Source organism: Taudactylus pleione, unplaced genomic scaffold (genome assembly GCF_031769625.1).
Source record: "Taudactylus pleione unplaced genomic scaffold, aTauple2 ptg000306l, whole genome shotgun sequence".
In the NCBI taxonomy this organism is placed as follows: Eukaryota; Metazoa; Chordata; class Amphibia; order Anura; family Myobatrachidae; genus Taudactylus; species Taudactylus pleione.
This window is the reverse complement of record NW_028284707.1, coordinates 103,417-117,815: the sequence shown is the minus strand read 5'-3', so window position 1 is coordinate 117,815 and position 14,399 is coordinate 103,417. Positions and strand designations below refer to the sequence as shown.

The 14,399-nt window shown below is 46.2% G+C and overlaps 1 protein-coding gene across 1 annotated transcript in view; it reads right to left on the bottom strand.

The window, feature by feature from the left end:
• Positions 1-13,033: 13,033 nt before the first annotated feature.
• Positions 13,034-14,399, bottom strand: part of LOC148511429 (syndetin-like) — a 72,137-nt gene continuing 70,771 nt past the window's right edge. The window contains exon 12 of the mRNA XM_088442185.1: positions 13,034-13,321. Within this exon, the coding sequence (XP_088298311.1) occupies positions 13,202-13,321 (120 nt within the window). The 3' untranslated portion in view covers positions 13,034-13,201. The remainder of the gene's footprint in view (positions 13,322-14,399) is intronic.

Below are 14,399 nucleotides of genomic sequence, written 5' to 3'. Positions count from 1 at the left end.
CGCGACGAGCGAAGGAAAGTCCTTCGCTCGTTGTGTCCGATCAAAGGGGGCGTGCTGTCAATGTTGATTGACAGCACGCCCCCTTTGGTGGGCGTGCCTCCCTGACGGGGGCGTTCCCACGGGAAAGCCTCCCGTCAGAAGCCGGCCCACTGACATCACTAGTGATGTCAGTGGGAGTGATTTTGGCTCTGATAGAGCCAAAATCACTCCGGAGCTTGCGGTTGAAAACCTCAACCGCAGGCTCCGGCTCGCAAATTCGATGGTCGCGATGGTCTCGACCATCGCGGCCATCAAAAAGCACGCTCGTATAGCCTGTGGGTGGTGACCCACAGCTATACGAGCGTCCAGGAGGACGCTCCATGAAAATGGAGCCCGGCCCTCATTCAGAGCGTGCGCTCTGCTCAGAGCGTACGGCTCTGAATGAGGGCCAATGTCTACAAATTAAATATAAATCAATAGGTTTCCTCAAAACCTCATCTAGCACTTTATTGGATATAAAATATTATTTTCTCCTGTCTTAATAAATCACAGCCCAAATAGGATTGAGGAGGTGGATGAGCTCATTATACCGGGACACCAAACCTCTTCCAGGGGTCCCAATGTTAAAGCTTAACCGACAATCCAGAAGGGGTTCACAGTGTCGCATAGTGAATGCTGAAATGTCGGGAGGAGCCCAAGAACTTTATGGGTTGTTAGCTTTTGGGAGTGGGGGCAGTGGCGTAACAATGCCCCCTGCAGACCCTGATGGCTTGGGGGCACCAGTGGGCCGTAGCTACCTAACTGCAACTGTGAACGTTGGCCTCTGAAGTGATCAGAGGCCAGCGTTCCCAGTGATGCAGTGCGCGGGTGACGTCATGACACCCGCGTTGTGAGGAGCCTGCACGACCGCGCCTCCTGTATCAAGTTAGATCCAGTCAGCAAGGCAGCACGGACAGCGGCCGCGTGAAGTCAGCGATGCCCAGCGTGGACAGGTAAGTACTGGGGTCAGGTAAGTACTGGTGGGCACTACTTTAAGGGGCACAATAGGGGGCACTTAAGGGCCACATCTACAGGGGCACTGCATAAGGGGCCACAATTACAGGAGCACTGCATATAGGCTCAACTACAGGGGGCCCTGCATAAGGGGCACAACTACAGGGGCACTGCATATGGGCACAACTACAGGGGGGCCTGAATAAGGGGCACAGCTACAGGGGTACTGCATATGGGCACAATTAAAGGGTGCCCTGCATAAGGGCACTACTACATGGGGGATTGCATAAGGGGCACTACTACAGGGGGCATTGCATAATGGGCAAAACTACAGGGGGCATTGCATAAGGGGCACCATTACAGGGGGCATTGCATAAGGGGCACTACTACAGGAAGCACTGCATAAGGGACACAACTACAGGGGCACTAACTTGATACAAGCAGTTTACAGCTATGTTCCCAATAATCTGATTCTACACGGACATAAAAACTGTACCATGTCTTGAGCTGAGGTGATAGACTGGCAGGATCGGAGGGTTGGTGAGATAGATCTTTCAGGGTGGGTTGTAATGGGCATTACTGTGTGGCATAATGTGCTATTAGGGGTATTTGTGTAGCATAATGTGTTATAAAGGGCATTATTGTGTGGCATAATGTGTAAGGGGCATTACGGTGTGGCATAATGTGTTATAGGGGCATTATGGTGTGGTATAATTTGTAATAAGGGCATTACTGTGTGGCATAATCATTTTAGAAGAGGCATTACGGTGTGGCGTAATGTGCTGTAAGGGGCATTAATGTGTGGCATGTGTTATAAGGGGCATTATTGTGGATTAATATGTAAGGGGCATTACGGTGTGGCATAATGTGTTGTAAGGGGCATTAAGGTGTGGCATGTGTTATAAGAGGTGCACACAAAAAAACGGCATCTTTGGGGTGGCAGAAACTTTTTTTTTTTTTTTTTAGCGGGGGGGGGGGCTCTACTTTTCCCCATAGAGGCAACAACCTGCACCCGGAGACTGGTTTTGATAGACAAGGGAAACCTCACACTTGTGCTATCCTTGTTTTGTTGTAGACTAGCCAGAGCTGCCTAGTAATATGTCTGGTTGAGTATTTGGAGGTGTGTGTAGTACGCTATTTCTGTTTTCACAGAGCCCGTGCACGTGGAAGTGTTCTTGTTTTACAATTTATTTAATGGACTTTAAAACAAACATGGACTGGGCTGCCCGGTTCTCCAGTAGCTTTTATTTATCCGCTGGCTGTCTGGTAAATGGGGACTAATTCATGAATGAAATAGCTAGTGATAAAAAGCTGAAATGTGGAGGGAAAGAAAGGTTTGCAGACACGAGAGTCAAAAGCACCTTAAGAATGAAAGTAAGAATAAGGGATGGTGACCAAAATGTAGAATTTTCCATACAATAGACAGAGGGTGTACACAGCACCAGCAACATTACAATGTCTTCACGGACAGAAGATAAAGTACCATTGTTATCCAAGACGTCTGCTGCAGGTAATGCGCAGTCACAATGAGTAAACACTTTACAGGTAATTGTAATTCTGACCTTTCTCCTCTAATGTAGCTCATCCAACATACAGTGAAAATAACAAAAGGGCAGGAAACAGAATATATTTTGATTTATGCAACAAAATCCAGTTTATTTGTGGTTATTTCAGACAGGACTCATCAATTAAAAAAAAAACAAAACACTAGGTACTCCATCATGCTGGAAAAGGCATTGTTCGTCACCAAACTGTTCTTGAATGGTTGGAGAAGTTGCTCTTGGGAGGATGTTTTGGTACCATTCTTTATTCATGGCTGTGTTCTTAGGCAAAATTGTGAGTGAGCCCACTCCCTTGGCTGAGAATCAACCCCACACATGAATGGTCTCAGTATGCTTTACTGTTGGCATGACACAGGACTGATGGTAGCACTCACCTTTCCTTCTCCGGACAAGCGTTTTTCCAGATGCCCCAAACAATCTGAACGCGGATTCATCAAAGAAAATAACTTTCAATCCCTGTACTTTTTACAGAATATCAGTCTGTCCCTGATGGTTTTCCTGGAGAAGTGGCTCTTTTCCTGCCCTTGTTGACACCACACCATCCTCCAAAAGTCTTCGGCTGACCTGCCTGCTGCCATTCCTGAGCAAGCTCTGCACTGGTGGTGCCCCGATACCGCAGCTGAATCAACTTTAGGAGATGGTCCTGGTGCTTGCTGTATGTTCTTGGGCGCCCTGAAGCCTTCTTCACAACTATTGAACCTCTCTCCTTGAAGTTTTTGATGATCCGATAAATGGTTGATTTAGGTGCAATCTTACTAGCAGTAATATCCTTGCCTGTGAAGCCCTTTTTGTACAAAGCAATGATGACTGCACGCGTTTCCTTGCAGGTATCCATGGTTAATAGAGGAAGAACAATAATTTCAAGCTCCACCCTCCTTTTAAAGCTTCCAGTCTGTTATTCTAACTCAATCAGCATGACAGAGTGATCTCCAGCATTGTTTTTGTTAACACTCAAACCTGTGTTAACGAGAATCACTGACATGATGTCAGCTGGTCCTTTTGTGGCAGGGCTGAAATGCAGTGGAAATGTTTTTGGGATTAAGTTCATTGTCATGGCAAAGAGGGACTTTGCAATTATTTGCAATTCATCTGAACACTCATCATGACATTCTGCAGTATATGCAAATTGCCACAGAAAAAGTGAAGCAGCAGACTTTGCGAAAACCAATACATGTGTCATTCTCAAAACTTCTGGCCATGGCTATATATATATATATATATATATATACATACACACACACACACACACACACACACACACACACACAGAATATCTATATAATAAGTGAGAGAGCAAGTCTGTCTATCTGTCCGACTGTTTGTCCTTTATGCACAGTCAGAGATTTGGACCTAGCTCCATCAAATTTGGCATGATGGTGTAGCTTGACCAGTATTAGGTTTTTGCCTAGAGCCACATACTGGCACACAATTCCTAAAAATGGGGACAGTCAAATTACTGAGCAAACTTGAAGACTATGAGCAAACTCGATGACTCATGCAAGTTCATATTAACTCCAGAGCCTCTGTGTTTGCATGCAGGGGCGTAGCTTGAACTTTGTGGGCTACATAGCAAGATCTTAAAAGGCCCCCCCCATAGGTAAAAAAAACACATTTGCCCCCACACAGAGGTCATTCAGGTTATGCCACACAGTAGTACTCCTTATACACATTATGCCACGCAGTAGTAGTGCCCCTTACACATTATACCACACATTAATGCCCTTTACAGATTATGGCACATAGTAATAGTGTCCCATATAACACATTATTCCACACAATAGTGGTGCCCCTTACACATTATGCCCCTCCAGCAATTCACCTCCCAGTGTCCCTCCCTCCAGCAGCCTCTCGCCTCCCCCAATGTGCCATTAGCAGCCAGCAGATGTGGATTTGAGGCCGGGCCGCCAGCTAATTACAGCTGGCATACCGGCAGGTAGTGGTAGAAATGGACAGGCAGCGCCGGCGCAATTTGAAACTGGTGCCAGTCGCAAGCCAATCAGAAAGAATCAGGAGTCACCACTGCTGCTGATTGGCTGCCGGTCTGCGAGCTCTGATTGCCTCGCCACAACTGCCTGCCAGTGCACCAGCTGTAATCAGCTGGCGGGCAGGCACCAAATCAACATTGCTGACACCCGGGCCCCATCAATGGCCCTGACTGGACCGGCCCACCTTGTGTGTGTGACTTGGTGCAGGGGGAGCGGAGGCCCACAGAGGCAGCTCAGGCACCGTAGCAGCCGCACCCCTTGCACCCACAGTAGTTATGTCACTGTTTCCATGCAGGTTAGCAAACAGATGGATCCTTTTCAGGATCAATGGAACAGGGTTATAGATGCGGATAATGTAAACAAATAAAGGCTGCAGGTGTACTTTAGGGTCCAGTCTTCAACCCGGGCAATGCCAGGCATCCCAGCTAGTATATATACACACACAATACTGTGCAAAAGTTTTAGGCAGGTGTGGAAAAAATACTGCAAAGTAAGAATGCTTTCAAAAATAGAAGTATAAATAGTTTATTTTTATCAATCAACAAATTGTAAAGTGAATGAACAGAAGAGAATTGTAAATCAAATCAATATATGGTGTAACCACCCTTTGCCTTCTAAACAGCATCAACTCTTCTAGGTACACTTGCACAAATTCAGGGATTTTGTAGGATTATAGTCAGGTGTATGATTAACCAGTCATGCCAAGCAGGTGATAATGATCATCAATTTCATATGTAGGCTGAAACAGCTGTGTAGGAGGCTTAAAACTTGGTGAGCAACAGCCAAACTCTTCTACAAAGGTGAGGTTGTGGAAGACAGTTTCATGTCACAGGCCATATACCATGGCAAGACTGAGCACAGCAACAAGACACAAGGTAGATATACTGCATCAGCAAGGAATCCAAAGGCAAAGATTTCAAAGCAGACTGGGGTTTCAAGATGTGCTGTTCAAGCTCTTTTGAAGAAGCACAAAGAAATGGGCAACATTGAGGACTGTAGATGTAGTGGTCGGCCAATGAAACTTAGTGCATCATATGAAAGACACATCATGCTTATTTATCTTCGAAATCGGAAGATGTCCAGCAGTGCCATCAGCTCAGAAACCAGTGGGCCCCAGGTACACCTATTTACTGTTGCAGAAGTCTTGCCAGAAGTGGTCTTTATGAAAGAATTGCAGCCAAAAGGCCATACCTTCGTTGTGGAAACAAGGCCAAGCGACTCAACTATGCACGAAAATATACAGTAGGAACTGGGGTGCAGATAAATGGCAGCAGGTGCTCTGGACTGATGAGTCAAAATTTAAATATTTGGCTGTAACAGAAGACACCAAAGGGCTGGAGAGCGGTACAATAATGAGTGTCTGCAGGCAATAGTGAAGCATGGTGGAGGTTCCTTGCAAGTTTGCGGCTGCATTTCAACAAATGGAGTTGAGGATTTGGTCAGAATTAATGGTGTCCTGAATGCTGAGAAATAGAGGGAGGTATTTATCCATCATGCAATACCATCAGGGAGGTGTCTGATTGGCTCCAAATTTATTCTGCAGCAGGACAAAGGGTCTCATTCAGACCCGCTCGCAAGCGGGTCGATGTTTGGCTGTGCGCACACGCAGCGGCCACACTGCGCGTGCGCAAGCCCCGGAGCGAGAAATTCTCTCGCTCCGGGGCTCACTACAAAAGGGACGGCTGTTGATGTTGATCGACAGCTCGCCCCGTTTTGTAGGCGTGGCGGGGGGTGGTTTCACAAATGGAGGCGTTCCCAAGCAAACGCCTGCCATTTGTGGGCAGCCCCACTGACATCACCAGTGATGTTAGTGGGAGAGCTTCCGGCTCTATTAGAGCCGGAAGCTCTCTGGGGCTTGCGGAAGCCGAGACCCTACCTCAAGGGTCTCGTCGCAAGCCCCGATGGTCGCGATGGTCTTGACCATTGCGACCATCATCCTGGTCGCTTGTTAAGGCTAGCGAGCGGCCAGGAGGCCGGATCATTTTTTAGATGCAGCCTCCCTCATTCAGAGCGAGCGCTCGCATTTTGCGAGTGGCTCTGAATGAGGTCCAAAGAACCCAAACATACAGCCAATGTCATTCAGAACTGTCTTCAGCGTAAAGAAGAACAAGGAGTCATGGAAGTGATGATATGGCCCCCACAGAGCCCTGATCTCATGATCTCAACATCATCGAGTCTGTCTGGTATTACATGAAGAGACGGGAGGATTTGAGCAAGCCTCCATCCATAGAAGATCTGTGTCCCTCGGTCCAGATGGAGCAGATTATGCGATTCCGGAGGGAGCAGATGATACGATTCGTGAGGGTCCATGACTAGTACAGTACATTGTAGTTTCCAGGGGAGGGACCCTGCTTAGTACAGTACAAGGTGGTGTCCACAGGGAAGCGGACTGCTTAGTACAGTACATTGTAGTGTCCAAGGCAGGGGTGGCCAACCAGTCAAAGAGCCCAAAAATATCTATAGGTATGTCAAAGAGCCAAGATCATGCGCACGCCGAAGGCCAAACATGCAAAAAGAGGTGTGGCCTTGTGCCAGCTAGGCCACGCCCATGGTATGATGTTTGTAGGTGTATGCAAAAACGCATGCACACAATCACCGTGGAGGTAACTACTAAAGGGAAAGAAAAAGCCAGAACAATATAAAAAAAAAACTAAAAAAAACCAGATCCACATAAAATACACTGAAATAAGCCAGATCCACATAAAATACGCTGAAAAAGCCACATCCACATAAAATACATTGAAAAAAACAAAACAGAATCACATAATACAATCCAGTCCCTCCATGTGTCACTCCAGCAGCCCATCATGTGTAACAACAGCAGTCCCTCCATGTGTCACTAGCAACCCCTCATGTGTCACTTCAGCAGGCCCTCATATGTCACTCCAAGCCCTCATTTGTCACTCCAGTAGACCCTGATGTGTCACAACAGCAGACCCTCATGTGCCACTCAAGCCCCCCCCCTCTCTCCCCGGGCCGCTCCAGTTCGGCCACCTTCCACCACACTCCCTCCCACTCCACGGGCCCTTCCAGCCCCCCACATGTCACAAATAAAATAAGAAACCCTCACAGCTCTTACCTTGTTGTGGACTGTCTGTGTCACATAGGTAGGCTCTGGCGTCTGCGACTGCGTCCTCCTCGTGGCTACAGGTTCAATCACAAGTTGAGCTCTGCCTCCTGTTTGCTACATAACGTCACCACTTGCCCTTACATGCCTCCAGAGCAGAGCAGACTGCTTCAACAAAGGATGAGCTTCCCTCTGAACAGCTGCGTGCCCATCAGAGGAGCAGTCGGTGTCTGTCAGGGCAACCGGCAGGGGAGCCGCATCACCACAATGGAAGAGCCACATGTGGCTCAATGAGCCACAGGTTGGCCACGCTGGTCCAAGGGATGGGGACTGCTTAGTACAATACGTAGTGGTGTCCAGGGGAGGGGGACTGCTTAGTACAGTACATGATGGTATCCAGGGGAGGGGAACTGCTTAGTATAGTACATGGTGGTGTCCAGGGGAGGGGACTGCTTAGTACAGTACATGATGGTGTCCAGGGAAGAGACCATGCTTAGTACACTATGTGGTGGTGTCCAGGGGAGGGATCCTGCTTAGTACAGTACATGGTGGTGTCCAGGGGAGAGGACTGCTTAGTAAAGTACATGGTGGTGTCCAGGGGATTGAGACTGCTTAGTACAGTACATGGTTTATCCAGGGGAGGGGACTGCTTAGTACAGTACATGGTGGTGTCCAGGGAAGTGACCATGCTTAGTACACTATGTGGTGGTGTCCAGGGGCGGGATGGGATCCTGCTTAGTACAGTACACGGTTGTGTCCAGGGGAGAGGACTGCTTAAATTACATGGTGGTGTCCAGGGGATTGAGACTGCTTAGTACAGTACATTGTGTATCCAGGGGAGGGGACTGCTTAGTACAGTACATGGTGGTGTCCAGGGAAGAGACCATGCTTAGTACACTATGTGATGGTGTCCAGGGGAGGGATGGGATCCTGCTTACTACAGTACACGGTGGTGTCCAGGGGAGAGGACTGCTTAGTACAGTGCATGGTGGTGTCCAGGGGATGAAGACTGCTTAGTACAGTACATGGTGGTGTCCAGGGGAGGGGAACTGATAAGATGAAAAAAAAAACCTCTTCTGTGTACAAAAGTGAGCTTGGTGAAATTCAATATGGAAGTGGAAATCCTCTTTGGTAGGAGATAATAGTCAGAGTTCTCATGATATGGTGATGAAGCAGTGGGAGACAAGCTTACATGCGTTGGCGAAGTTGGGCTACTGTGTGAATACTTATGTTTTGTTATTTTATCAATCACATTCAGAATTGTATAGGTCACAATAAGCATAGTCAATACTACTAACATCTGGTTTGGGATGTTGCACGTAAAGTTCCCTTTTTTAATAATTAGTATTGTAGTTTATTATTAATGGCAGCATAGTTTACTTTTGGAAGTGTCACCTATTATTTGTAGTGTAGTTTATCTTGTTTATTGATGAACATGCTGAAATAGCCACAAATGGCTCAAGGAATAACCATAACCTTGTTGGCTTTTGTCTGCTGAGACGTGTTACACTTTTGCCCTTCATACATTGCAGTGACCTTTCACATTTAATTACTGGAAGTGTCAGGGCCGTAACTAGGGGTGTGGGAAAGGTGCCACACACTGTCCGGGGCCCTGGGGGTGGCACAATCACTGCCCCACGCCATCTGTATTTGTCTTGCAGGGTGCTGGGAACAGCAACCTGTACAGGTGCCCGGAGCGTTCCAAAGGATATACCGGGCGGTGCTGTACCTCCTGGTGACAACAGCCCCGCCCTGACGTGTTTGGGGGGCAGGGCCAGCACAGGGAGCAATATCAGCCTGTACCGGCACTGAGGAGTGTGTCCCTGTCAGTGAGCTTGTGTGGTAAAATCATAAATTACAGTATAGCAAAAGCCAGAAGATGACCCTAAAAGATGTAATCTCTCTATGCCACATGCTGAGTCTTATTTACCAATATCGCTTTAAGCAGTGCAGTAACCCTTGGCAACCAATCAGCTTTTTTTTAAACTATGTAGTACAAGGTTTATTTGCCATGTATACTGCATGGTAACCTCAGGAGCCATAGCCGGTGACGATCCCTACAGCCACGGCTCCCACCACCTCGTAGTATTTACACACAGACTTTAGCTTCATCATTAGTGTTTTATTCCACAGCCTTCTTTTCAATCAACAGTTTAAATTAGATTTGACAGCTTCATTTCATTTGAAAGCGAGGTAACACAAAGGCAGCCATTGTACATACCAGAAGCAGAGCATGAGGTGATGAAGGACAAAGAAAGAATCATCAGACAAGTCAAAACAATGGTGACACATTTATATAATATATTCCAAACTATGCAGTCTCCTATATGATTAATATGGAAGCCAGCCACCCTCAGAACACTGAACATGATATACAGATTACTGAGCACACAGCGGTACAGACAGACCATAGGGGAGCCATTGTACAGAACACGCAGTGCTCCCATTCCAACCAGTTTCTGACATTGGGCAATTTTTATAGGAGATCATTTGTACAAGAAGCCACCAGGGAGTTCTGTGACCATATGAGAGCAGAAGAAAAGAAATTTAATGTTCCTTTCTGATATCTGTAATAGTTCCCAGCTGTGAGCACCTTGTTCCTAACAAGACACAAGTTTTACTACAGATCACTGCAGTGATGTCATCACAATATGTGACAGTCTTGTGGTCGGAATCATCGTTATTAGGAAATCCCACTGTGCGTCAGTATAACAAGCCATTCACCATGGATAAGTATTCAGTCATAGGAACCTATTGATCCCTAATCATTTTATATTGTCTGTATTCACTTTTTGCCTTAATTTGGCAAAAACCAATTATGTTTAATCATAAAAAATAATGGAGGTGTGTTACAGGTCAAAGGTTGAGATAACCGTAACGGCATTATTCATCATGTAGTCACATATACGCACTGCCAATATTGCAGGTTACTGTCTGATTGCTGCAGGAAGATCCAGTGCTCACACTTGCTGCTCTGAATCGTAGGGAAAGGGATTACAGAGGGAACGCTATGACAGTAGACCCGCCACTGACCCATCACTGTCACATTATTACTGTACCCTCAGCAAAATGAACAGGACTATCCAGCACACAGGGCCTGATATATCAAGTGACGCTTTTTAAAAATGGTTGATTTTCAGCAATTTTCTCCTTGGCTGGTTATGAAATGGCAATTTTATTAAAAAGGTAAAACACACCAAGGTTTTGGCTTTAATAAAATTGCTGTTTTAAACACCAGCTGGGAAAAACATCTACAGTATATCACAAACCCACCAATTAAACAGGTCAGCATCATGTAGCTTCCACGGACTTAGAATGACTTTGTATTCAGATCTACAGTGTCTGTACCAGTGACTAACGCTGCATACACACGTAAAGGTTTTCTGTCCAATCATCCAACTAGTTCACAGGTTCTCAAACTCGGTCCTCAGGACCCCAAACAGTGCATGTTTTCCATGTCTCCATACTGAATCAAGTGAAATAATTAGCTCCACCTGTGGACCTTTTAAAACATGTCAGTGAGTAATGATTACACCTGTGCACCTGCTGGATGACCTGCAAAACTTGACCTATGTGGGGTCCTGAGGACTGAGTTTGAGAACCACTGAACTAGTTGATTGGTTGGAATGAAAATCTGGTAATGGATGGGAGTAAATGATGATCAGCAATTTGCTCCTAAATGCCAGAAAACAGATGAAAATGGTTGTTAGACAAGTTCGAACAAATTGTTTAGATCAAACATTTAACAAACAACAGTTTATGTTCCATTTTCTGGCGTTTGATAGTAAATTGCTGATTGTCATTTGCTTTCATTCCTTACCAGATTTTCATTCCAACTAAACAATTAATAGGATGGTTGGACAGAAAACCTTTACGTGTGTATGCACCTTAAGGTGTATTTTTGTAGATTTTGCAGCTGCATTTAAAGCAGGGGTGGGGAACCTTTTTTCTGTTGAGGACCATTTTGATATATAGAACATTATTAGCGGGCCTGGTGCAGGCCACGCCCCCTTCGTGTGACATCACACGGGGTGGGGCCACAATCGCCAGTGATTACAGCAATGCTGTAATGGCAGCAGTGTGACTGTCTGAAGCATCCTAAGACCGCTCCAGGCGGCACTGGTGCATAGATTCTGGCGGCAGTGTGCGATTCTAGGCACCCTGCTAGCCATATGAGGCTATCAGAAAAAAGCTCAGAAGGCCAGACCAAATGATTCCGAGAGCTTACACGGCCCCCGGAAAGGAGGTTCCCCAACCCTGATTTAAAGGGGCAATATTTGTTTTTGACCGTGCATTGTTTATTTAAAAAAAAAAAAAAAAATGTTGCTTGAACCCCCTAAATCTTCCCAGGCGACGTATCCTGCTGTATTACATACTGTATAAAGATCTGCAACACACTCTATAGAGCTGCAGGCACATTATCAGACAAGTAATGGCAACACTAATCGCCCATCAGCACAGTGAGTGTTCCAATGTGGCTAAACGTGGTACAGAGACAGTACACGCAACTGTACAGTGCAGGGGCAGTTACCCCAATAGTTAAATGTATTGTACATATCTATAAAATAACCCATCACAGCAATCCTAAGGTTTCTATTGATGTTAGTATCCATTAACTACTAGATGATTAACCTGGCTCCTAATGCTACTTCACCGAAGCCGGTCTGCAAAGTATGGAGAAAATAGGGCCACTAATAAGCCTCAGAGGGCCACACTTAGCCATTATCGGCTCGCCTTGTCTTAAGGTGATGTTCTTCTACTGCAGCATTCTGGATGTTTGTGGACACTGAAATCTCGCACAGTATGTAAATTATTCTGTTCTTATGTGGTTACAGTCTGCAATACTCCCTTCGACGTCTCTATCTTGGACGTTGTCTGATTTCGTATTTGAAAAAATTGCTCATGTAATTGGAGGCTTACAAGGGATGCCCATTTCATGTTGTACTCCTGTCTCCTCCTATCAGATTGGGGGGTTCCCTCTCCTGTGGCCCCTAATGCTCACACGTTACAACTCCCCTGTCAGCAGACTTGCTAGGAAGCGGTACCTGGGGCTTATATGGAAACCCCATCCACCGTATCGAACAGTGACCTGCACTTTACTGGATGGTCATAGCGATGCAACCAATCGGGTGCAGCCTTTTATAATAGATCATCTCAATACCAAGCTTGGGCAGTGTCAGCACTTATTTCAAGGGACGTTAGGGAAACTTGGATATTGCGGATGGTAGGGTCCCTGGAAGGGGGAACATACCATTTTGACAGGTGAAAAACTGTTTAATATTACTTCCCAGCTTTACACATCTAATACGAACATATCAAAAAGTTTCCACATTGAAAACAGGAACTTAATGAAAGAAAATACTAATATAGATATATATATATATATAGATATATATATAGATATATATATATATATATATATATAGATATATATATATATATATATATATATTATTTTATTTTTTTTAACAATGAGGTGCAACTCTTTATCCAGATGGGAGGGAACATTTATGCCCGTTACCACTAATTTATTTAGTTGTTCAATCAGTGCATCAACAACCCCTGTAGATTGTACTTATATCAGGCTAGCGAAGACATGAGCGTGTCCTGGTGAATTATCTTTTAGTGCGGTCCAGGTCATCAATAGCTGCCAGTAGCTTCTGTCTGGCCTTCTTATTTATGTGAGACCCCAGACAAACGTTCACCAGATTTGATAATTGCTTGGTTGAGTATTCCTAGGACAGAGAAAAACAGACACACGATAAGACCAAATGAAACTCTGAACTGGGGAAGTTGTAAAATAATGAATTTGGTTTACTCCATAGCTGTGGGTCATCGTTCAGCCGGAACCCAGATTACTGCACATCTAACTTAGCCGTGTTCAAGCTTTCATCAATGATGTGCTCAAAATGACTGTGTGTTATGTTATTTTGGGATGTAGTCACTTCAGATGCCGGCGCTTAGAATACCGGCACCAGAAACCCGACACCTGTCAGAATACTGGTGCCGACATTCGACTGCCGACATCTCGAAGGTAAGTAGTGGGGGGGACAGGGAGGGTTAGGCACTAGGGGGAAGGGTAGGGTTAGACACTAGACAGGGAGGGTTAGGGGTTAGGCATTAGGGGGAAGGTTAGGGTTAGACACTAGACAGGGAGGGTTAGACACTAGACAGGGAGGGTTAGGGGTTAGGCACTAGGTGGGAAGTTAGGGTTAGACACTAGGCAGGGAGGGTTAGGCATTAGGGGGAAGGTTAGGGTTAGACACTAGACAGGGAGGGTTAGGGGTTAGGCACTAGGTGGGAAGTTAGGGTTAGACACTAGGCAGGGAGGGTTAGGCATTAGGGGGAAGGTTAGGGTTAGACACTAGACAGGGAGGGTTAGGGGTTAGGCACTAGGGGGAAGGTTAGGGTTAGACACTAGACAGGGAGGGTTAGGCACTAGGGGGAAGGTTAGGGTTAGACACTAGACAGGGAGGGTTAGGGGTTAGGCACTAGGGGGGAAGTTAGGGTTAGACACTAGGCAGGGGGGGTTAGGCACTAGAGGGAAGGTTAGGGTTAGACACTAGGCAGGGGGGGTTAGGCACTAGAGGGAAGGTTAGGGTTAGACACTAGGCAGGGAGGGTTAGGCACTAGGGGGGAGGTTAGGGTTAGACACTAGGCAGGGAGGGTTAGGTACTAGGGGGGAGGTTAGGTTCAGGGTGCGGGGAAGGTTAGGAGAAGGGTCGGTGTCAGTATCCTAACCCTGTCGGGATGCCGGTGTAAGGATTTTGACCGCTGGCATCCCGTAACCAGCCTGTTATTTTAATGCCCGAG